We start from the raw sequence: 22,862 nt of genomic DNA, 5'->3' as shown, positions 1-22,862 counted from the left end.
CCATAGAGAAGGCCCGCTTCCTAGGGGTTGCCAGCCGACATTGTCTGGCCGACGGCACCCCAAGGAGGCCCTCCCTGTGGGAACACACCGGGTGATGGGGAGCTGTCGCTGGGCGCAGATGGTCTGCCAAATACCCTGGGCCTAAGCCATGTAGGGCTTTATAGGTGATTACCAGAACCTTGAATCTCACCCGGAGGGCAACCGGTAGCCAATGCAGGTCCCACAGGAGGGGTGTAACATGAGAGTGTCAGGACACTCCCATCACTACCCGCGCGGCCGCATTCTGCACCAGCTGGAGACTCCGAGTGGTCTTCAGAGGCAGCCCCATGTAAAGAGCATTGCAGTAGTCGATCTGGGAGGTGACGAGCGCATGAGTGATTGTGCGTAGGGCATCACAGTCCAGGTAGGGGTGCAACTGGCAAGTTGATATATAAGTCTAAGTGATATTGCTATTGCTATTGCTATTGCTATTCTTTCTTTTCTTTTCTTTTCTTTTATTAGATTTATATACCGCCCTACTCCCGAAGGACTCAGGGCGGTGAACAGGCACAAAATAAAATACATAAATATAAAAGTTAAAAGATATAATTAAAACCAGATTAAATAATTTAGCCCAAGACAATTAAAAAATCCCAATAATTTAAAACAAATTAAAATTTCGATGTAAAAGAATTTTAAAACAGGGGAGAAAATTAGGCCAGGCCGGCTTGCTGGAATAGAAGAATCTTAAGAGCATGGCGGAAAGTGCGTAGATCCAGGATCCTCCGTATCTCTGCTATTGCTATTGCTATGGATAAGAGGTGAATTTCAGCAGGTTCTGATCAGTTCTGGAAAACTGGTAGCGGAAATTTTGAGTAGTTCGGAGAACCGGTAGTAAAAATTCTGACTGGCCCCGCCCCCATCTATTCTCTACCTCCTAAGTCCCAGCTGATTCGGAGGAAATGGGGATTTTGCAGTAACCTTCCCTTGGAGTGGGGTGGGAATGGAGATTTTATAGTATTCTTCCCCTGCCACGCCCACCAAGCCATGCCACCAAGCCATGTCACATCCACCAAGCCACACCCACAGAACTGGTAGTAAAAAAAAATTTGAAACCCACCACTGCTATGGATGGCATATGCTGATTTCTGTGCAGGGTCTAGGCAGGATCCAAAAGGACTGGAAGACACCCACACGTCTCAAACATCAGGAATGTCCTCTCTTGCAATTGCCTGCCCTTTGGCTCCAATCTAAGTGCCCCATGCCTGTCACCATCTGAATATGTTGCTCCTCTCCCAACCCTGGCATCTCTCTCCTCTGGGCCAGAGGCCCTTCTCTTCCCTCAACCATCCACATTCATTTAGCCAACAGGGCTGGGGGTAGTACAGTGGTGGGTTTCAAAAAATTTTTACTACCGGTTCTGTGGGCATGGCTAGGTGGGCATGGCAGGGGAATGATACTGCAAAATCTCCATTCCCTCCCCACTCCAGGGGAAGGATACTGCAAAATCCCCATTTCCTCCTGATCCATTGGGATTTGGGAGGCAGAGAACAGATGGGGGCGGGGCCAGTCAGAACTTTTACTACTGGTTCTCCGAACTACTCAAAATTTCCGCTACCGGTTCTGTCAGATAATTATCTGAAACAGTGCCACCGAACCACACTGTCTATACTGGAAGGATGGTTTTTTTGTTTATACTTTCCCTCCATTTTGTCTAAGGGACTGAAGGGGGAGTGGCTTAGCCACCCTATAAATATGACGCCCTTTAGCCACACACACAGGGGAGACACAGGGGAGACACACAGGAGAAGGGATTATGCTCTAGGCACATTTACCTCAGAAATAAATAAAGACCAAGATACAATGTTCTGTGATTTAAAATGTAAATAGTTTATTTAAATAAACAAAGTTTTTCTTGATAAAAGAAATCTGGCTTAATTGTAGCTGCTGGGACATTCCAAGATCTTATTGACCTCTACAACCTAAACTAAAAACTTTTCTAACAGGTTCTGTGGTCAGAACCTGCTGAAACCCACCTCTGGGGGTGGTGGTGGCAGAAGGATACTCCGGCAGCACTTTAACTCTAGCCCTCATCAATGTTTGGAGCCCTCACTTGTTAACAGTCCCACCTGCACTCAACTTAGCCCCACACCCAAACTGGTCTCTCCTATTGGCCAGTTGGGAGGGGGATACATTAATAAACTGTGGGCCAGGAGAATCTTTGCACTGCTTAAGGCTGTGTATATGTTGCTTGTGTTCTTGGAGCAAGGTGCCCTGTTCATGCCCTCATGCCCTCCAGCCTGGACTAATGCAATGTCCTTTGCATGGAGGCTCACCTTGGAAGCTTCATCTGGGTCAAGACCCTGATGAGCCATATAGTAGCCATTATGTACTTTTCAGCCATTTTGATAGTTTGAACGGTTTTGCCCTGCTATAGACTAGACTAGACCAGACCAGACCAGACCAGACCAGAATAGACCAGACTAGACCAGACTAGACTAGAATAGAATAGAATAGAATAGAATAGAATAGAATAGAATAGAATAGAATAGAATAGAATAGAATAGAATAGAATAGAATTCTTTATTGGCCAAGTGTGATTGGACACACAAGGAATTTATCTTTGGTGCATACGCTCTCAGTGTACATAAGGAGAATAAAATACATTCATCAAGAATAAAAAAGATACAACACTTATTGATAGTCAATATCACTAATAAGCTAACAAATCGTACTAGGAAACAAAAACAATATAATTGAAAGATACAAGCAACATGGTTATAGTAGTAAGTGGGAAGAGATCGATACTAGGAAGGAAGAGAAGAAGAATAGTAATACAGTCTTAGTAAATTATTTGACAGTGTTGTGGGAATTAATTGTTTAGCAGAGTGATGGCATTCGGGGAAAAAAACTGTCCTTGTGTCTAGTTATTCTGGTGTGCATGCTCTATAGCGTCTTTTTGAGGGTAGAAGTTGAAACAGTTTATGTCCAGGATGTGAGAGGTCTGTAGATATTTTCACAGCCCACTTTTTGACTTGTGCAGTATACAGGTCCTCAATGGAAGGCAAGTTCTGCAGTTTTAATTATCCATTGAAGTCTGGGACTGTCTTGTTGGGTTGCAGAACATAACCAGACAGTTATGGAGGTGCAGATGACAGATTCAACAATTCTTCTGTAGAACTGAATCAGCAGCTCTTTTGGTAGTTTGAGCTTTCTGAGCTTGCTCAGAAAGAACATCCTTTGTTGAGCTTTTTTGATGACGTTTTTGATGTCAGGTGTCCATTTTAAATCTTGAGATATAATAGAAGCTAGAAACTTGAAGGACTCTACTGTTGATACTGTGTTGTCTAGTATTGTAAGAGGTGGTAAAATAGGAGGTTTTCTTCTAAAATCCACCACCATTTCTACGATTGCACCACAAGGCTAGTTGTTCAACCTCCCGTCAGTATGCAGATTCATCGGTGTCTTGAATGAGACCAATCACTGTTGTATCATCTGCAAACTTCAGTATTTTAACAGATGGATCTTTTGAGATGCAGTCATTGGTGTATAGAGAGAAGAGAAGTGGAGAGAGCACACAGCCTTGGGGGGGCTTCTGTGCTAATTGTGCAGGTATCTGGTGTGATTTTGCTTAGCTTCACCTGCTGGTTCCTGTCTGTTAGGAAACTTATGATCCATTTACAAGTGTGGTCAGTTACAGCTAGCTGATTTAGTTTAGGTATACATCAGGGGTGGGTTCTAAATTTTTTTACTACCGGTTCTGTGGGCGTGGCTTATTTTGCGGGTGTGGCTTGGAGGTCATGTGACTAGGTGGGCATGGCTAGCTGGTCAGAGTCATTTCTGGAAGGTCCTCGCACTTACGACCAGTCCTCACACTTACGACCCGACTCATTTGTTTGCTTTTAACACTGATCAGCTGTAGGATGGCCCTTTGAAGCCCCGCGGCAAGAGTTTAAACAGTTTTTTTCCCTCTAGTCATCAGCTGGGACTCAGGAGGCAGCAATAGATTGGGGGTGGGGTCAAATAAAAGGTAAGAATAACGTGGGAGGGCGGGGGGGAACCGGTTCGGTGACGTCATATCGTCACCGCTACCGGCTCGGCCGAACCGGACCAAACCGGGAGGAACCCACCACTGGTATACATGTAAAGCTAAATGATAGATTAGATTCATAAAGCTGTCCTATTGCTCTGCTATTTGAGGGATCAGCTATGGGTGCTACATAAAACACAGAAAATGGAAAAACGGCAGATGTCTTATTTCCTGCTTATACCAGATCTGAGATATGCTTGTTTTACGTTGTAATACAGTAAGCACCTGTTAAGGAGACACTGTTGAGGTTCTGATAACTTTGAAGTCACATGAAAGTTTTCTTGCTTTGTGGGTATGTATTCTTCTTCTTTCCATCTTTGGGCATACCACAGCCTTGCCACTGATTTCATAAATAAAAACAAAGGCCCATGTTTTCTTTCCAATTCTTCATTGCCTAAAAGAAAAGCTTCAGGATTTCATAATTTAAATTTCAAATCTTGCATCCACATGTCCCATTAATCAAGCATAATATTATAGCCATTTTTTAAAGTCCTTTTAACCATACAATTTTTCACATATTAATCTTCAGAACTAAATTGCAATAACTTTATAAGCTTTTACAATAAAATTCTCATCATTGGTGTTGTTATTGTTAGTTGTGAAGTTGTGTCTGACCCATTGCGACCCCATGGACAACGTTCCTCCAGGCCTTCCTGTCCTCTACCATCCTCTGGAGTCCATTTAAGCTCATGCTAATTGCTTCAGTGACTCCATCCAGCCACCTCGTTCTCTGCCGTCCCCTTCTTCTTTTGCCCTCAATCCTTCCCAGCATTAGGCTCTTCTCCAGTGAGTCCTTCCTTCTCATTAGGTGGCCAAAGGATTTGAGTTTCATCTTCAGGATCTGGCCTTCTAAAGAACAGTCAGGGTTAATCTCCTCTAGGACTGACTGGTTTGATCACCTTGCAGTCCAAGGGACTTGCAGGAGTCTTCTCCAGCACCAGAGTTCAAAGGCTTCTCAATTCTTTGGCACTCAGCCTTCCTTACGGTCCAACTTTCCCAGCCATGCATTGCAACTGGGAAAACCATAGCCTTGACTATACGCACTTTTGTTGGCAGGATGATGTCTCTGCTTTTTAGTATGCTGTCTAGCTTTGCCATCACTGGTGCAATTCTTTTTTAATCTGTGTATGTATGTATGTATGTATGTATGTATGTATGTATGTATGTATGTATGATGCACTTTAAGTCTGTCAGGTAGTTGCATACATGAAAACCAGTATAGCTTTTTTCCCCCAATTCTTCTCTCGTTTCAAGTCTAAAATCCATATTACCCAAAAGCAACATGTCAGCTTGTGCTATCCATAGTTGTTTCACTATCAATTTGGGAAATAATCTTATTATTTCATCTCTGTTCCAAACTCTTAAGTATGTCATATCTAACAAGAGGCTTCTTCAGCACTACATTAACTTTCCATTTCTTGTAAATCACAATGTGAATCAAATCTCAGTTCACAATCTTAAAGCTCCTATAGATTACTGATTTGATCATATCTCTAAGCACTTCCTTTACATCTTTTGTGCAATAACAGTTAAAGTTGAAAACGTCAGAGACACATATTATACAAGTTCTTTTTTTCCTCTCTCTCTCTTTCTGAAAAAGTTTGCAGCTTGGTCCTTCTCAATTCTCCTTTCGCATTGTAACTACATCAAATCAGGATTCGTGGAAAAACATCCCAGCCTTAAGAGTCTGAAATAGATCTGCTGGTCTCCTCTGCAGATTCTTCCTTTCATCACCAGGTATGTCAGTAGTAAACATAGAGTTTCTGTTGTGGTAATTATGATTTGGAAAGTCATCCTTTTTTAATTCAGGATAGGACCTGGGGACCATCAGGATATGATCAGCAAATCCTGCAGGATTCTCTGCCTAATAATGGACCTCAATATAACAGCAATATTCCTCTAGGATGGTATGACACCATCTCTCATCTCTCACTCCAACCGATCTTAGTTTATATATATTTAGGAATTCTTTTCTTATGCTATTAATTGTTAGCTGGTACCTTTTAAAAGATTTTCTCTCAAATTTTAAATTCCTTTTTTTATATATAGTTATTATATTGTTTTGCTGGTGTTTTGACTGGAAAAGAGGAACCTCACAATAAAGATTAGTGTTGACATTAATGTTCATAGTTTGGGCATGTTGTTTGGACTGCCTCGCTGTTATTAATCTTGCTGATCAATGACAAGATATCCATTTTTGTAGAACAACGGAAAATTCATCAGGTACATCAAATCCTTTAGGTAGATTTTCAAGAGCTGCAACTGCCAGAAGCCATTAAGTTTTATTCTCCTCCCATCGACTGTTAGCTCTGACTTTTCAAAGATTTTTGCTCAGTTTTTTAAACATTCCTTTTTAATAGTTATTGTATTTGATATCGGGTCTTTTGACTGCATTTGGGCTTGGACTCTATATTTGGATTGCTTGATGGACTAATTTTTAATTTGGTATTTCTTCTTTCTCCTTCCAAGTTCTGATTTGATTTTTAAACATTTCCTTTGCGTAAAATGCGTACAAATGTTTTCTCATTCCTGGTTTATAGCAAAATGTAAAATAAGTTCTTCTTCTCTTTAATGTGGAAAATCTACTCCTTTTGCTGAATAAATTTTGCTTTTCCCGCACATGCTTTTTGGAAAAATCCAAATGGATGCAAATGACATTTGATCTCTGTTGACTAAAATAAGGGTGAGTAGTTTGTTCTTTAGCTGTCTGGACTCATCAATATCCCTCAGCAAGAAGCAGAAACCAAAAAAATAAAACCCAAAAGAAAAAAATAAACATAAGTTTCATTTCCACAGAAGATCATGACCAATGCAACAAACATCTACTCTGGAATAATGGATGCTAAAGTGAAAAATTTAAGATTCAATAATACCGAGGACAATTTCGTTCTTGCCATACACTCAAAGGGCAGGCATTTCTGAGCCTGTATGTCTCCAAAAGGTCATCTGTTCTTTAATCATTTTAATCTGTATTCCAGAAATTATTGGAAATGGAATTATCATCAGAGTTTTGCATTTCCAAATGAAAAGGAATCCTTTTATCATCTATATATCTTCAATTTGGCTGTGGCTAACTGTGGGATTCTCATGTTTGTGTCTGTCTCTGCAATTCGACACTTAACATCTGAAGATTCCCTCATAGAAAAAAAATTAGAAAGTTTAGCATGTACATACTGCACTGGTCAATTTCTTCTGACAATCATTAGCATTGACCAGTATTTTGCAGTCTTCTTCCCAATTTGGCATAGATGCCATCAACCACTATACTTGTCCACTGTACTTGGTGGCATTACATGGATAGCCTCTATCTTCTTCTGTGCAGTTCATTGCACTCTGATTTTGGTTACAGGTCTTTGAAAGTTTCTCCTATACTTCCTTATTCTCATATTTACCTCAGTTTGCATCTCAGGGCCAGACTGGTGGTTTCCAGTCTGGCCTTCTTCATCAAAGGCTACAAGAAATCATGAATGAAGAGGTGAGGAAAACTTCTGGTAGCCATTTTGTTTGCCCTTGTTTTCTTCCTCATCTTTTCTATTCCACCAAGTGCCTCAGCATTATTTCCAATAATGTATATTTCGATTTTATTACCTATAGCTATTTATGTGCCTGTCTAAACCGCAGTGTTAACCCACTGATCTATTTTCCACTGGGGAGAAGGAAATGGCATCGTTTTACGTACAACCTAAAAATAAGCTTTCAGAGAGTTTTTAAGGAGGAAGAAGGGAGTAACCAGAGGTCCAGAGATATGCTGTTCTCACAACAGTGAAAAACTTCCATCTTTCTATAGGTTTCTGCCAGCATTTATGTTACATTCAGACAACCCTGTTTTGGCTAATACAGGATAAGAAGATATTTAGCGCCAAGAAAATTAAGAAATAATCTTTCATTTTTTTTCAACCATAGTCAAATGTCTGGTTTCCAAGACATTACAAAGAGATTCTATTCAGATGACTTGATGAAATGGCACAATTATTCCTCATTTTTTAAAAGTTCCTTTTTTAATGGTTATTATATTGTATTGATGGTCTTTTGATTGCATTTGGTCTTGGGCTGTAAATTTTGATTGGTTGGTTGAGGGCTGGGAAGGATTACACTTGTTTTCTGCAGATGGCAAACCCACAATGATTTTGAATCTGAATCCAAGAACACAATCCAAGAACTACTGCAACGCTCTCTACATGGGGCTCCCCTTGAGGAGCACCCGGAGGCTCCAACTGGTCCAGAATGCGGCCACGCGGGTAATCACGGGAACCGCCTGGCGCTCCCACATAACACCGCTCCTGCGTGAGCTGCACTGGCTCCCAGTGGTCTTCCGGGTGCACTTCAAGGTGTTGGTTACCACCTTTAAAGCGCTCCATGGCATAGGACCTAGTTATCTTCAAGACCGCCTGCTGCTACTGATGACTTTCCACCGATCTGTGGGCTCCCACAGAGAGGGCCTCCTCGGGGTGCCATCAGCCAAACAATGTAGGCTGGTGACCCCCAGGGGGAAGGCCTTCTCTGTGGGGGCACCTACCCTCTGGAATCAGCTGCCCCCAGAGATAAGGAGAATCCAAGACCTCGGTGCCTTCCGCCATGCCCTTAAAACTTTCTTTTTTCAGCAAGCCGGGCTGGCTTAATATATTTCTTAATATATTTTTTAAATATTTTTAATTGGTTTGTTATTTTAAATTGGGGCCAAATTAATATATACCTTTTTAATTGTTTTTAATGTTTTTATTGTATGTTTTTTATCTGGCTGTACACCGCCCTCAGTCCCTCGGGAGAAGGTGCGGTATATAAATTCGAAATAAAATAAAAAATAAAATTCCCTATGCCATTTTGACCATCACAAGAACAGTCAAGTTTACTTTCTTTTAATAATTTCCCCTTAAATTGCAGTGTCTTGGATTGTCTACCTTAACTTTGATCTGAATTTCTCCAAACAGAGAAACAACAATTTTTGTACAATGGAGGAAGAAATTATTTCCCTAGAAGGTAGGAACATCTAAACTATATTATATATAATCTTACTTTCCTTTCTGGGTACAGCTGATGAAGAAATCTCAAGTGTTCATAATACTCCATAAATTTATTCCAAAATTCAAACTCTATTCTGAGGTCATGAGTCCCTGTTGTTCCTGCACCTCCTGGGATTGGAGGGGGAGGGAACACTGGCATTTTGAAAGCATAAAATGTATATAAGGAAAATCTTCATAAATGTTTTATAGGTGGCATTTGCCATCAGCAAAACTAGCAAAAATGTTTAACAACATGTCCACCAAATGTTGAAAATGCAGTCAGACTCTAGGTACTCATATGTGGTGGACATGTATGAAAGCAAGAAAATATTGGACAAAAATACATACATGGTTGGAAAAGATGATTAAGCATCATATAGATTTAAAACCAGAAATATTCTGGTTAGATAGAATACCAAAAAGCTATGACAAAGGGGCTATATATTTAGCGCTACATATATTGACAGCAGCAAGAATTGTATTTGCACAATATTGGAAAAATGAAAGCACCCCATCAGATGAAAATATATATCGGAAAATATTGGATTGTGCAGAGATGGATAGATTGACATTGAAAATGAAGGATAAAGGAGACACAGAGTATTATTTAACGTGGAAAAGGTTTTATCAATGGTTAGAGATAAGAGGTAGAAATTAGATGAAGAAAGAACATTGTTATGTTCGAGTAAAATATGAATGTTGTTTATAACTATAGGATTATAGTTAGTTATATTATGCTAATATATAGTTAGTATAGTTAATATATAGTTAATTATATTATGCTAATATAACTAATAGGATTATAAATAAACTAATATAATTATAAATATGGTTAGAATTATTCTGTCACTATTACTATCAGTATATATGTTACTTTTTCTTTTCTTTGGTATGCCCAGACAATACACTGTATCCAAAATACTTGACTTTAAAAAAAGAAACAAAATAGCTTCCAAGGGAATTATTCATTAACTAAATCTTATAGAGAATTTAGAAATATGGACACATTGATACCTGCCACTTCCTGCAGGCAACATCGTTCCAGAAGTCAAACTCCATGTTCTTCAAGAAAACATTAAGAACAAGAAATGTGATTGGAGGTCCAGAACCATTCTGGAAATGAAGGAAAAACAAGGATGGGAAAAATAGTTTCCTTTTCAAAATGAGCATTTTTGAATTAATTATCAGGTTAAATAATTTCTGGGCCTCTTAAAGAGGACCATTGGAACTGAGTATTGGCTATGACTATCTGGGCAAGATAGTCAAGGAAAAAACAAGGAAAAAAACCCATTGGGGATTATTTAATTGGGAACTATTCACATTAGGCTGCATTACTATGACTATTAGTCTTCTCATTGTTCCTATCACTCATCTCCTCCCACTTATGACTGCATCACTGTAACTTTGTTGCTTGTATCCTTATGATTCATATTGCTATTGTTTCCTAGTATGATTTGATTGTTTATTTCTACCCTATGACTATCATTAAGTGCTGTAACTTATGATTCTTGATGAATGTATCTTGTCTTTTTATGTACAGTGAGAGCATATGCACCAAAGACAAATTCCTTGTGTGTCCAATCACACTTGGCCAATAAAGAATTGTATTGTATTGTATTGTATTGTATTGTATTGTATTGTATTGTATTGTATTGTATTGTATTGTATTCTATTCTATTCTATTCTATTCTATTCTATTCTATTCTATTCTATTCTATTCTATTCTATTCTACTCTACTCTACTCTACTCTACTCTACTCTACTCTACTCTACTCTACTCTATTCATTTTCTATTCTATTCATGCATACACGGACTCCCACTCAGAAAGACACTGAATCAGAGGTGGGTTTCAGCAGATTCTGACCAGTTCTAGAGAACCGGTAGCAGAAATTTTGAGTAGTTCGGAGAACCGGTAGTAAAAATTCTGACTGGCCCCACCCTCATCTATTCTCTGCCTCCCAAGCCCCAGCTGATTGCGAGGAAATGGGGATTTTGAAGTAACCTTCCCCTGGATTGGGGACAGAATGGAGATTTTATAGTATCCTTCCCCTGTGACGCCCACCATGCCACGCCCACCAAGCCATGCCACGCCCACCAAGACATGCCCACAGAACTGGTAGTAAAAAATTTTGAAACCCAGCATTGCACTGAATGTATGGAAGAACTTTTTAAAACACATTAACATTTTTGCTGCCTGCTGTTATTGATCATAATCTTGACTTACTATAATTTCTTCCTTAGATGATGATGACTTTGGTGGAAGTGGTGGCTTCTATAATATTTCACCTACATCCCTCAAGGAGTAAGTATATTATGGTAGAAAACATTTTCTTTGCAAGAATGGAGTTAGCCTTCCAATTGTTTCATAAGATTCTACTGTCAACTTGCAAAGCTTTCAAGTTGCCATGAGCAGGAGGGAGGGAGAACTGAAGTGAATTCCATACATTCTTCCTGACCGCAATCAGAAGGAGGGTGTTAGGTTTCACAGCCAGCCAAAGTGGTTAATTGGAGAATGTGATTTATGATATGGCCAGAGGGGAGGGGAGAGACAGAGTCATAGGGGAACGTAAATCTACATGGGATCAGTCCTGACTGCATCCGAGTATTGCCGGAATGTTGCTCCTAATAAATCACTATATTTCCTTTGAAGTTTGGATCATGGCTCATGAATTAATTAGGGCATCTTTCGGAAACTTGACATCTACAAGGACAATTTCTCTCCTGCTCTGCCCATTGCGTTGCTAGAATGGGAGCACTTTGTGATGGATGGACATTGTTCAACTCAGCTTGCTCCTAACCCACTTTTGGTGAATATCCAGACTATGACTGTAATTTTGTTGTTTGTATCCTTACGATTTATATTGATATTGTTTCCGGATTGCTTATTTGCACCCTGTGACTATTATTAAGTGTTGTACCTTATGATTCTTGATGGATGTATCTTTTCTTTTATGTACACTGAGAGCATATGCACCAAGACAAATTCCTTGTATATCCAATCACACTTGGCCAATTAAAAAAATAAAATCTAATCTAAATTCAATGAGGACTTTCGGATTTCATGCAGGAGCAGACAAAGGACAAAGTTCCCCAGAGAGTGGATCATCACCATTTGACTCTTAACAGGACATGGACAGATGATGTGAATTTACTAGTCTTCATAATGCAAAAATGTTGATTTTCTGGAGGAAAGATGAGATGGAAGTGGAATAAATACCATATTTTTCAGACTATAAGATACACTTTTTTGTCTCAGAAAAGAGGGTGAAAATGTTTGTGCATCTTATAGACCAAATATTGCCCACCCACCCACCCACCGGCCATTTTTGGGCCCCCGCATGACCCATTTTTGGGTCATTTTTCAGCCTTTTTCAGGCCATTTTAAGGCTTTTTTGGCCCATTTTCAAGGCTTTTCAGGCCATTTTCAAGGCTTTTTTCAGCCCCCCCCCCTTTTTTTTTAAAAAAAGCCAAAAAAGCGGGCTGAAAAAAGCCCCCAAAATGGGCCAAGAAAGCCTCAAAATGGGCTGAAAAAAAGCCTCAGAAATGGGCCAAAAAAAGTCTGGAAAAAGCCCCCCAAAAGCCCAAAAATGGTGCCCGCAGACGCCAAAACCTTTTGTTGTTGTTTTCCTCTTTTAAATTTAAGTGTGTCTTATAGTCAGGTGCGTCTTATCATCCGAAAAATACAGTAAATTAAAGTTGTGAATTTGCAGTTGTTAAGATTAGGTATTAGACGAGGGGTGAAATCTAGCAGGTTCTGACAGGTTCTGGAGAACCAGTAGCGGAAATTTTGAGTAGTTTGAAGAACCGGTATGGGAAATTTTGAGTAGTTTGAAGAACCGGTAGAGGAAATTTTGAGTAGTTCGGAGAACCGGCAAATACCACCTCTGGCTGGCCCCAGAGTGGGGTGGGAATGGATATTTTGCAATATCCTTCATCCAAGAGTGAGGAGGGAATGAGGATTTTGCAGTATCCTTCCCCTGGAGTGGGGTGGGAATGAAGATTTTGCAGTATCCTTCCCCTGGCATGCCCACCAAGCCACGCCCACCAAGCCACACCATGCCCACCAAGCCATGCCCACAGAACCGGTAGTAAAAAAAAATATGGATTTCACCAGTGGTGGGATTCAGCCAGTTCGCACCCCTTCGGGAGAACCAGTTGTTAACTTTCTGAGCAGTTTGGAAAACTGGTTGTTGGAAGAAATCATTAGGGCAGAGAACCGGTTGTTAAATTACTTGAATTTCACCACTGTATTAGACCTGGTTAAATATGTTATGTGAGTCCAACATGGGTCATTCTGAATCTACATTTGTACATCCTGTGTCTTTTGCAATCCTTCACATTGGCTTTGCAAAGCTGTGTGGAGCAGATGAAAGTGCTCACCGCATAACTGTTAAGAACTTGGAAAAGCATCTGAATCTTTTCCCTATGCATGGTGCCTATAAGTGGCAGATTTTCTTCAAAGATTGCAGCCTTCAATGAGCTCAAACCCAACATGTAATACTGCTGAAGGGCCCTCAACTACCTTAGAAAAAGAGCAGGAGAAAGAGAGGGAGGGAGGAAATGGAACAGAACTGAGCAGAAAGTAGAAGAGAGGAGATTCGTAGTGGTCCATTAGGAGCCCTGAAAAAAGAAACATGGACAAAATATACTCCCATTTAATATTAAAACTCTGGATATTCACTCATACAGTGCTGGTCTTCACGCATGCCAAGAATGTGCTCTTCCGGTTTCTGGCACTTCCTCCCCGCCCACGCGCACTCCCGTTTCGGCACTTAGTACCAAAAAGGACCTAGCACTTCTCTAATAAATGCTAACCATATTTATTGGACTTAACAAATTTTAACTGAAATTGACACGACTTTAATCAGTTATCCACTGGAGGTTAACTGGTAGCACAAGGACAATCCTCTCAATCTTAGGGCATGCCTTCTGCCACCAGTAGCCTCTCACCGACCAGTACGCTCCCATAGAGAGGGTCTTCTCAGGGTGCCGTCGGCCAAACAATGTCGACTGGCGGCCCCCAGGGGGAGAGCCTTCTCTGTGGGGGCACCTACCATCTGGAACGAGCTCCCCCCAGAGATACGGAGGATCCCCGATCTGCGCGCTTTCCGCCGTGCCCTCAAAACATTCTTATTCCAGCAGGCTGGTCTGGCCTAACCTTCCTTTTAAATTGTTTTTAATTTGTTTTATAAATTGGGGTGTTTTAAATTTGTTCGTGGGCCAAAGTGTTTAATGTATTTTTAAATGGTTTTTTAACGTTTGTATTATGTGTATTTTATCTCTTGGCTGTTCACCGCCCTGAGTCCTTCAGGAGTAGGGCGGTATATAAATTTAATAATCAATAAAAATAAATAATAAAATAAATGTCAAATTTCCTGCTTCAAACATTTCTAAAATATCAGAAATGTACTCTTCTCCATATGATCCATTATTTGATAATTTAGCACAAAACCTATTCAATGATATGGATATCTGAGCAGTTCACAGATTTTTGAGACAAGGACTGATTTTGTTTTCATCTCTTTCTGTTAACAGGTGCAATGATGTCTGGGCTGAATATTTTGGAATTACTCCTCTGCTTGATTTAACGAGCAACCTTCTCAATGGCTCCATTGCCATTATCTGTATTTTAGGCCTGGTGGGAAATGGAAGGACAATTTATCTTCTGGCCTATTCCATTAAGAGGAATCCTTTCACCACTTTTATCCTGAATCTCTCCATCGCTGATTGTGGGGTCCTCACATCCTTTATTATTGCAGCTATTTTTGTGGCTGTTTTAACTCCGCATAAAAGCACTAATCTACTGTTTGGCTTTATCTTCTTATTTCTTGAGCTCTTTTTCTTCACCTATTCTGCTAGCCAGTTTCTGCTGACGGCCATCAGTCTGGACAGGTGTGTGGCTGTCCTTTTCCCACACTGGCATCGCTGCCGTCGTCCTCCATATTTGCCTAACCTTGTTTGTGGCCTCATCTGGATCCTCTGTTTCCTGCTCTCTGCCGTGCACCTCATTCTGTACCAAACTACCAACTTTGGAATGTCACTTTTCTTTTTTCAGATTATTGTGAATGGTTTACTTTGTACGCCTCTCATGGTTGTGTCCACTGTGACTCTCTTGATTCATATGAGGTTGAAATCTCAACGCAATCAAAGGAAACTTCTCATCACTATCTTGCTGGCTCTCCTCTTCTTCCTCCTTTTTTCTCTCCCAATGGATGTCTTTTATGTCATTGAATATTTAGGTTCCTATAATCCCCTCCTCATGACAGTTGGGATAGGATGTGTGGCTCTCAACAGCAGCATCAACCCACTCCTTTATTTCTTAGTTGGGAGGAAGAAGAGGGGAAAGGAGCAACTCAGAGCATCTTACAAGGTTGCTCTGCAAAGAATCTTCAAGGATGAGAAGGGCAGTCCAGAACATCAGAAAACTATGGAGGAGACCCATTTGTGAGGAGTCTCTGGCATGGTGTATTCATTCTTCATGAGGACATACAGAATTGATGGAATTTGCCAAACAAAATAGCTACAGTAATCACCAAACAATGTAAACAGGAAATATTGCTGCATGTGTAATTTTCAAAGAGAAGATGTTGAACAGAAAAATGTTTTTATACAAATCCTTTTTTTTAAAAAAAAAAAATCATCATAACAACTCTAGAAATAATTCTTACCGAATGACATTTTTAAAATCAGTAATTTTCATCATTACTTATTTTCCAAGCTTTTGTCCCTAAAGCCCTTGGTAGAAGAATGTATGGTTTCACAAACAGGATGCAAATTTATATGTGTAATGAAAGAAACTGTACGGGGGGAAATGTGCTGAAATAAATAGTGATATTTTTTATCCTTAAAACCAGTGGTGAAATCCAATTTTTTTTACTACTGGTTCTGTGGGCGTGGCTTGGTGGGCATGACAGGGGAAGGATACTGCAAAATCTCCATTCTCATCCCACTCCAGGGGAAGGATACTGCAAAATCTCCATTCCCTCCACACACCTGTTAACAGCGGTGTCCCCCAAGGCAGCATTTTGGGACCCACTCTCTTTATACTTTATATAAATGACCTTTGCGATCATATTATAAGCAACTGCATTCTCTTCTGTGATGATGTGGCGTGACAGCTTCCTGGGTACCTGGATGAAGCTGTCTATCTGGATCCGCTCCAGTCCAGCTTCAGGCCTGGGCACTGCACGGAAACGGCATTGGTCGCGTTGGTGGATGATCTCTGGAGGGCTCGGGATAGGGGTTGTTCCTCTATCCTGGTCCTGTTAGATCTCTCAGCGGCTTTTGATACCATCGACCATGGTATCATGCTGTGCCGGTTGGAGGGGTTGGGAGTGGGGGGCACCGTTCTGCAGTGGTTCTCCTCCTATCTCTCCGACCGGACGCAGTCAGTGTTGGCAGGGGGGCAGAGGTTGACCCCGAGGTGACTTGTTTGTGGGGTGCCGCAGGGGTCGGTCCTCTCACCCCTTCTGTTCAACATTTATGTGAAGCCACTGGGCGAGATCATCCATGGCTTTGGGGTGGAGTTCCATCAGTACACTGATGATACTCAGCTGTATATCTCTACCCCAGGCCATCCCAATGATGCCCTTGAATGTCCCGGTGCCTGGAGGCTGTGCAGATCTGGATGGGGAGTAACAGGCTTCAACTCAACCCTTCCAAGACCGAGTGGCTGTGGCTTCCAGCATCCTGATATAGCCAGCTGGTGCCATCGCTGGCTATTGGGGGCGAGTTACTGGCCCCCACGGAGAGGGCTCACAACTTGGGTGTCCTTCTGGATGCACGGCTGTCTTTAGAAGAGCATGTGACCACCGTGGCCAGAGGGGCTTTTCATCAGGTTTGCCTGATTCACCAGTTGCGTCCCTTTCTGGATCAGGACTCCCTACGCATGGTCACTCAAGCACTTGTCACTTCCCGCCTGGACTACTGCAATGCTCTCTACATGGGGCTCCCCTTGAGGAGCACCTGGAGGCTCCAACTGGTGCAGAATGTGGCTGTGTGGGGGATTATGGGAGCAAGGGGGCACTCCCATGTGACCCCTCTCCTGCGTGAGCTGCATTGGCTTCCAGTGGTCTTCTGGGTGCGCTTCAAGGTGTTGGTGACCACCTTTAAAGCGCTCCATGGCATAGGACCTGGGTATTTGCGGGACCGCCCTCTGCCGCCGATAGCCTCCCACCGGCCAGTACGCTCCCACAGAGAGGGACTCCTCAGGGTGCCGATAGCCAGGCAGTGTCGGCTGGTGACCCCCAGGGGGAGGGCCTTCTCTGTGTCAGCACCTGCCCTCTGGAACAATTTGCCCCCGGAGATACACATGATACCAGATCTCCGGGCTTTTCGTCGTGCCAATCGAACGAGTCTAGAGATATTTCACAAGAAGAGTCCTCCACTCCTCTGCTCGCAACAAAATACCTTATGCCACCAGACTTGAAATTTTGGGCTTAGACAACTTAGAACTTCGCCATCTTTGGTCTGACCTAAGCATAAAATCATCTGCTACAATGTCCTACCAGCCAATGAATACTTCAGCTTCAACCACAACAATACAAGAGCACACAATAGATACAAACTCATGGTAAACTGATCCAAACTAGACTGCAGAAAATACAGTATGACTTCAGTAACAGAGTGGTCAGTGCCTGGAATGCACTACCTGACTCTGTGGTTTCTTCCCCAAATCCCCAAAACTTTAACCTTAGACTGTCTACTGTAGACCTCACCCCATTCCTAAGAGGTGTGTAAGGGACGTACATAAGCTCACGAGCGTGCCTACTGTCCCTGTCCTAATGGTTTTTTTTTTATTATTCATAACCTTTTCATGTATTTATAATTATGTTTATACTTGTATTTGTCATAAAATGCATGCTTGACAAAATAAAAGAAATAAAAAATAAAAATAAAATAAACATTTACTGAAACAGCTGCAAGAAGACTACCAAGCTCACTCAGAGAACACCAGGGATACCAAAACAGTCAATTTCACCATCTCAGCTAGCTCCATTACTTTCAAATTTCATTCTTGCTTTGTGGGTATATATTCTTCTTTCCAACAATCTTGCCACTGATGTCATATATAAAAACAAAGACCCATGTTTTCTTTCCATCCATTGCCATCCCTAAAAGAAAAGCTTCGGATTTAACTTTTACATTTATTTTCAAATTCTTTTGAACCAAAATAGAACAGAATAGAATTTTTTATTGGCCAAGTGTGATTGGACACACAAGGAATTTGTCTTGGTGCATACGCTCTCGGTGTACATAAAAGAAAAGATACGTTCGTCAAGAATCATAAGGTACAACACTTAATGATAGTCATAGGGTACAAATAAGCAATCAGGAAACAATATCAGTATAAATCGTAAGGATACAAGCAACAAAATAACAGTCATACAGTCATAAGTGGAAGGAGATGGGTGGTGGGAATGATGAGAAGATTAATAGTATTGCAAACTTAGTAAATAGATATCTGATTCCAAAATTTCTTACCCTTCTTACATGCCGTTCAAAGGTAGTAAAAAGTACCTTCACACTGTTTCAGACCTAAGGGCAATTTAGGAAACTCTAAGCCAGTGGTGGGTTCCTCCCGGTTCCTCTCGGTTCTGCCGAGCCTGTAGCGGTGACGATATGATGTCACCGAACTAGTTCTGCCCCCCCCTGCCCCCTCGCCCCCCCGCATTATTCTTACCTTTTATCTGGCCCCACCCCCAATCTATTGCTGCCTCCTGAGTCCCAGCTGATCGGCTAGAAGGAAAAAAACTGTTTAAACTCTTGCCACTGGGTTTCAAAGGGCCGCCCTACAGCTGATCAGTGGTAAAAGGCAGTTTGGTGGTAGACCGGTGCCTCCAAAAACAAATGAGTAGACCGGTGCCTGCAAAAATAGATGGGTAGACCGGTACAGCTCTGCAAGCATTTAAAAGCCCGGTAGACCAGTACCTCTGCTAAATCCTGAAGAATTGTCACATGACCATCAAGCCACGCCCACAGAACCGGTAGTAAAAAAATTTAGAACCCACCCCTTCTCTAAGCTCTATTACTGAAGGCTTTTAAGAAGAGGATGGACAGTCATTCGTCTGAAATGGTGTAGTGTCTCCTGCCTCAGCAGGGATCGATCAAGAAGATCTCCAAAGTCCCTTCCAACTCCAATATTCTGTCTATGGAGATTCTCAGTCATCCAGGTCATGGTTCTCCCAATGGTAATTTTTACATGAGGCGACTGGACTCTTTGGTTTTTCTTTGAAGAAGTTTCGCTTCTCATCCAAGAAGATCCTTCAGCTCTTTAAAAGCTTCTCGGATGAGAAGCGAAACGTCTTCAAAGAAAAATCAGAAAGTCTAGTCGCCTCTGATATTCTATGTCCGTGATAGAGAACTTGTGGCACCTGTGACCTGAAGTGGCACACGGAGCCATGTCGGCTGATATGCGTGGCATCGCCGGTTCCTCTTCTGGGTTTCTGGCGCATATGCACGTGCAACGATCAGCTGGCCTTCGTACATGCGGCAGTGTGAGAAACTGGAAAGTTTTCTGGTGTGGGCATGCACGCCAGCCAGCTGTAGCGATTGTAGTGCATGCGTGCATGCCAGCAACTGGAAGACTAGGTGTCTGTTGCGCATGGTCATGCCCCAAACCGGAAGTTAATTTCCCAGTGTGCGCATGCACGCACATGGCCCCTTTGCAGCTCCTCTTCCAGGTTGCATGGCTGATGAGTGCATGCACATGCGTGGGCTCCCTTTTCGGCACTCAGTTGCAAAAAAATCTCCGGGTGAGATTCAAGGTGCTGGTGATGACCTATAAAGCCCTACATGGCTTAGGCCCAGGATATTTGGCAGACCATCTGCTGCCAGCAAGAGCTGCCCATCGCCTGATGCGTTCTCACAGGGAGGGCCTGCTCCGGGTGCCATCAGCTAGACAGTGTTGGCTGGCGACCCCCAGGGGTAGAGCTTTCTCTGTGGGTGCGCCCACCCTTTGGAATCAACTTCCCCTGGGGCTCCGGTTGGCTCCTGACCTTCGCACCTTCCACTGCAAATTAAAAACATGGTTGTTTACATCGCCCAGCCTAGACTGAGAGGGTTTTTAGATTTTGGGGGTTTTAATATAAATTATACATTATGTATTTTATATTTTTAACTTGTTTTATTGTTGTGAGCTGCCCTGAGTCCTCGGAGATAGGGCAGCATATAAATTTTATTAAATATAATAAAATAAAATAAAATAAAATAAAATAAAATAAAATAAAATAAAATAAAATAAAATAAAATAAAATAAAATAAAATTAAATTAAATTAAATTAAATTAAATTAAATTAAATTAAATTAAATTAAATTAAATTATTAAATTAAATTAAATTAAATTAAATTAAATTAAATTAAATTAAATTAAATTAAATTAAATTAAATTAAATTAAATAATTAAATAATTAAATTAAATTAAATTAAATTAATAAATAAATAAAAAGGTTCACCATCACTGTTCTATGTTGTATGTCTAACAAGAGGATTCTTTTTTTTTTTGAGAATTTTAATTTTATTTTAAAACAAAAACAAAACATAAAACCATCATCATTCCAAGCAATTACAGACAGTGAGTCGAATGGTTCATATTCTCTTGTGCATAAATCCATTTCTAAAATACCAATTTATAACAGAAACATATATCTTTTATAGAAAAAAAAAACATCAGATATTTTAGCTTTACATCAACCCCATATTTCATACTTCAATTCCATGATTTATTATCTATCCATTGATAAAACAAAGCCCATATCAAATAATATTGTTTATCTTCCTGTTCTCTAATTTCAAATGTCAATTTACTCATTTCAGCACATTCCATAATTTTCTTAATAATCTCATCATCAGTAGGTAACTTCTCTCCTTTCCAATTTTTAGCAAATACGATTCTAGTCGCTGTTAAAACATTCACAATTAAATATTGCAATTCTCTGTTATATGTTTCTGATAAAATCCCCAATAAAAATACAGTATCTCTGGTTTAAAGTCAATATGTTCCTTTGTCGTTTTTTTCCAACCACATGTGTATCTTAGTCCAATATCTTTTAGCTTCTACACATGTCCACCACATATGGTAATATGATCCTGGAGTCTGATGACACTTCCAACATTTCTCCGATTTATTCTTCAACATTCTGGCTATCCTTGTCGGGGGTAGGTGCCACCTGTAAAACATCTTAGAGAAATTCTCCTTATATGCTGCAGATATTGTCATTTTATAATTCTGCGACCACAATTTTTGCCATTTTTCTAAATCAATACCACGACCAAAGTTTTCCCCCCGTGCTATCACTGATTCTTAACAAGAGGATCCTTGAGCACTACATGAATTTTTCATTTCTTATAAATCACCATGTGAATCAAATCTCAATTCATGGCCTTTTTACTCCTATGACCCTTTATTTATTTATTTATTTATTTATTTATTTATTTATTTATTTATTTATTTATTTTATTTATTTATTTTTTAATTTGATTTATATGCCGCCCTTCTCCGGAGACTCAGGGTGGCTTACAGTGCGTTAAGCAATAGCCTTCATACTTTTGTATATTTATACAAAGTCAGCTTATTGCCCCCACAAACTGGGTCCTCATTTAACCTACCTTAGAAAGGATGGAAGGCTGAGTCAACCTTGAGCCTTGGAGAGATTCGAACCAGCAGTAAATTGCAGGCAGCTGTGTTAATAACAGGGTGCTTTAAACCACTGTAGTACCAAGGCTCTTATTTTATTTATTTATTAATTTTATTTCTATACCGCCCTTCTCCCGAAGGACTCAGGGCGGTGTACAGCCTAATTAAAACACAAAGAAAGACAAAATTTAAAAATAATTAAAATTATTCAATAATAGGCCCAATTTATAAAATCCCAAATTTAAAATCCCATTTAAAACCAATTAAAATCTTTACATTGATAGCCCAGCCTGGCGGAACAACATGGTTTTGAGGGCACAGTGAAATACACGGAGATCAGAGATTTTACGAATTTCTGGGAGCAGTTCATTCCAAAGGGCAGGGGCTCCCACAGAGAAGGCCCTCCCCCTGGGTGTCACCAGCTGATATAATTTGGCCGATGGCACCCTGAGGAGATATGATTGTACCTTTAATCATTTCCTTTGCATCTTGTGTTTAAGTTGCAAAAGCCAGAGATCCATATTGCACAACTTCCTTTTTTCTTTCTTTCTGAGAAAGGTTGCAATTTGGTTCAGCTCAATTCCTCTTTCTCACTGTAACTGCATCAAGTGCGGAACATCTGGATTCGCTGAAAAACTCCCGTCACTCTCATCCTTACATCCTGAAAAAAGACTTGTTGGTCCCACCTGGAAATTCTTCCTTTCATCACCAGGTATGTCAGTAGTAAAGATAGAGTTTCTGTTGTGGTAATTGTGATTTGCAAAGTACTCCTTTTTTAAGTTAAGGATATGACTTGGGGAGATCAACAGGATGGGATCAGCAAATCCGGCAGGAACTTCCTGCCAATAATGAAACTCAACTTCAATTTCAATTCAGAAGAGAGAAGAGATCTGGAAGGGACCTTGGAAGTCTTCTAGCCCAACTTTCCTGCTCAAGCAGGAAAATGTATACCATTTCAGACAAGTGGCTATCCAATCTCTTCTTAAAAGCCTCCAATAATAGAGCTTAAAGTTTGATGCTTTGGGGAAAAAAGTTGATACCCTTTGTGGCAACCTCCCAAATACTGGAATAATGCTATCATATCATCTCTAGTCCTTCTTTTCACTAGACTTTTTTTTTTTTTTTTGAAGAATGGAACCAAATCAACTCTTTTCCAAT

The 22,862-nt window shown here is 40.7% G+C and overlaps 1 protein-coding gene and 1 pseudogene across 1 annotated transcript; both read left to right on the top strand.

Annotated features, from left to right (window-relative positions):
* The first annotated feature begins 6,904 nt into the window (after positions 1-6,904).
* LOC139314265 (mas-related G-protein coupled receptor member H-like) lies at positions 6,905-7,835 on the top strand (annotated as a pseudogene).
* Positions 7,836-11,301: 3,466 nt separating this feature from the next.
* Positions 11,302-15,518, top strand: LOC139315591 (proto-oncogene Mas-like; the record flags this gene model as incomplete). Its single annotated transcript, XM_070941986.1, has 2 exons — positions 11,302-11,372; positions 14,606-15,518. Coding segments are annotated over 2 exons (984 nt in total), but the record flags the coding sequence as incomplete, so codon positions are not given.
* Positions 15,519-22,862: the final 7,344 nt, after the last annotated feature.

The sequence above is a fragment of the Pituophis catenifer genome, unplaced genomic scaffold, assembly GCF_029215685.1.
Source record: "Pituophis catenifer annectens isolate HBS135680 unplaced genomic scaffold, rPitCat1.0.hap2 SCAF_3, whole genome shotgun sequence".
Lineage (NCBI taxonomy): Eukaryota > Metazoa > Chordata > Lepidosauria > Squamata > Colubridae > Pituophis > Pituophis catenifer.
This window is presented reverse-complemented; position numbering and strand designations above follow the sequence as displayed.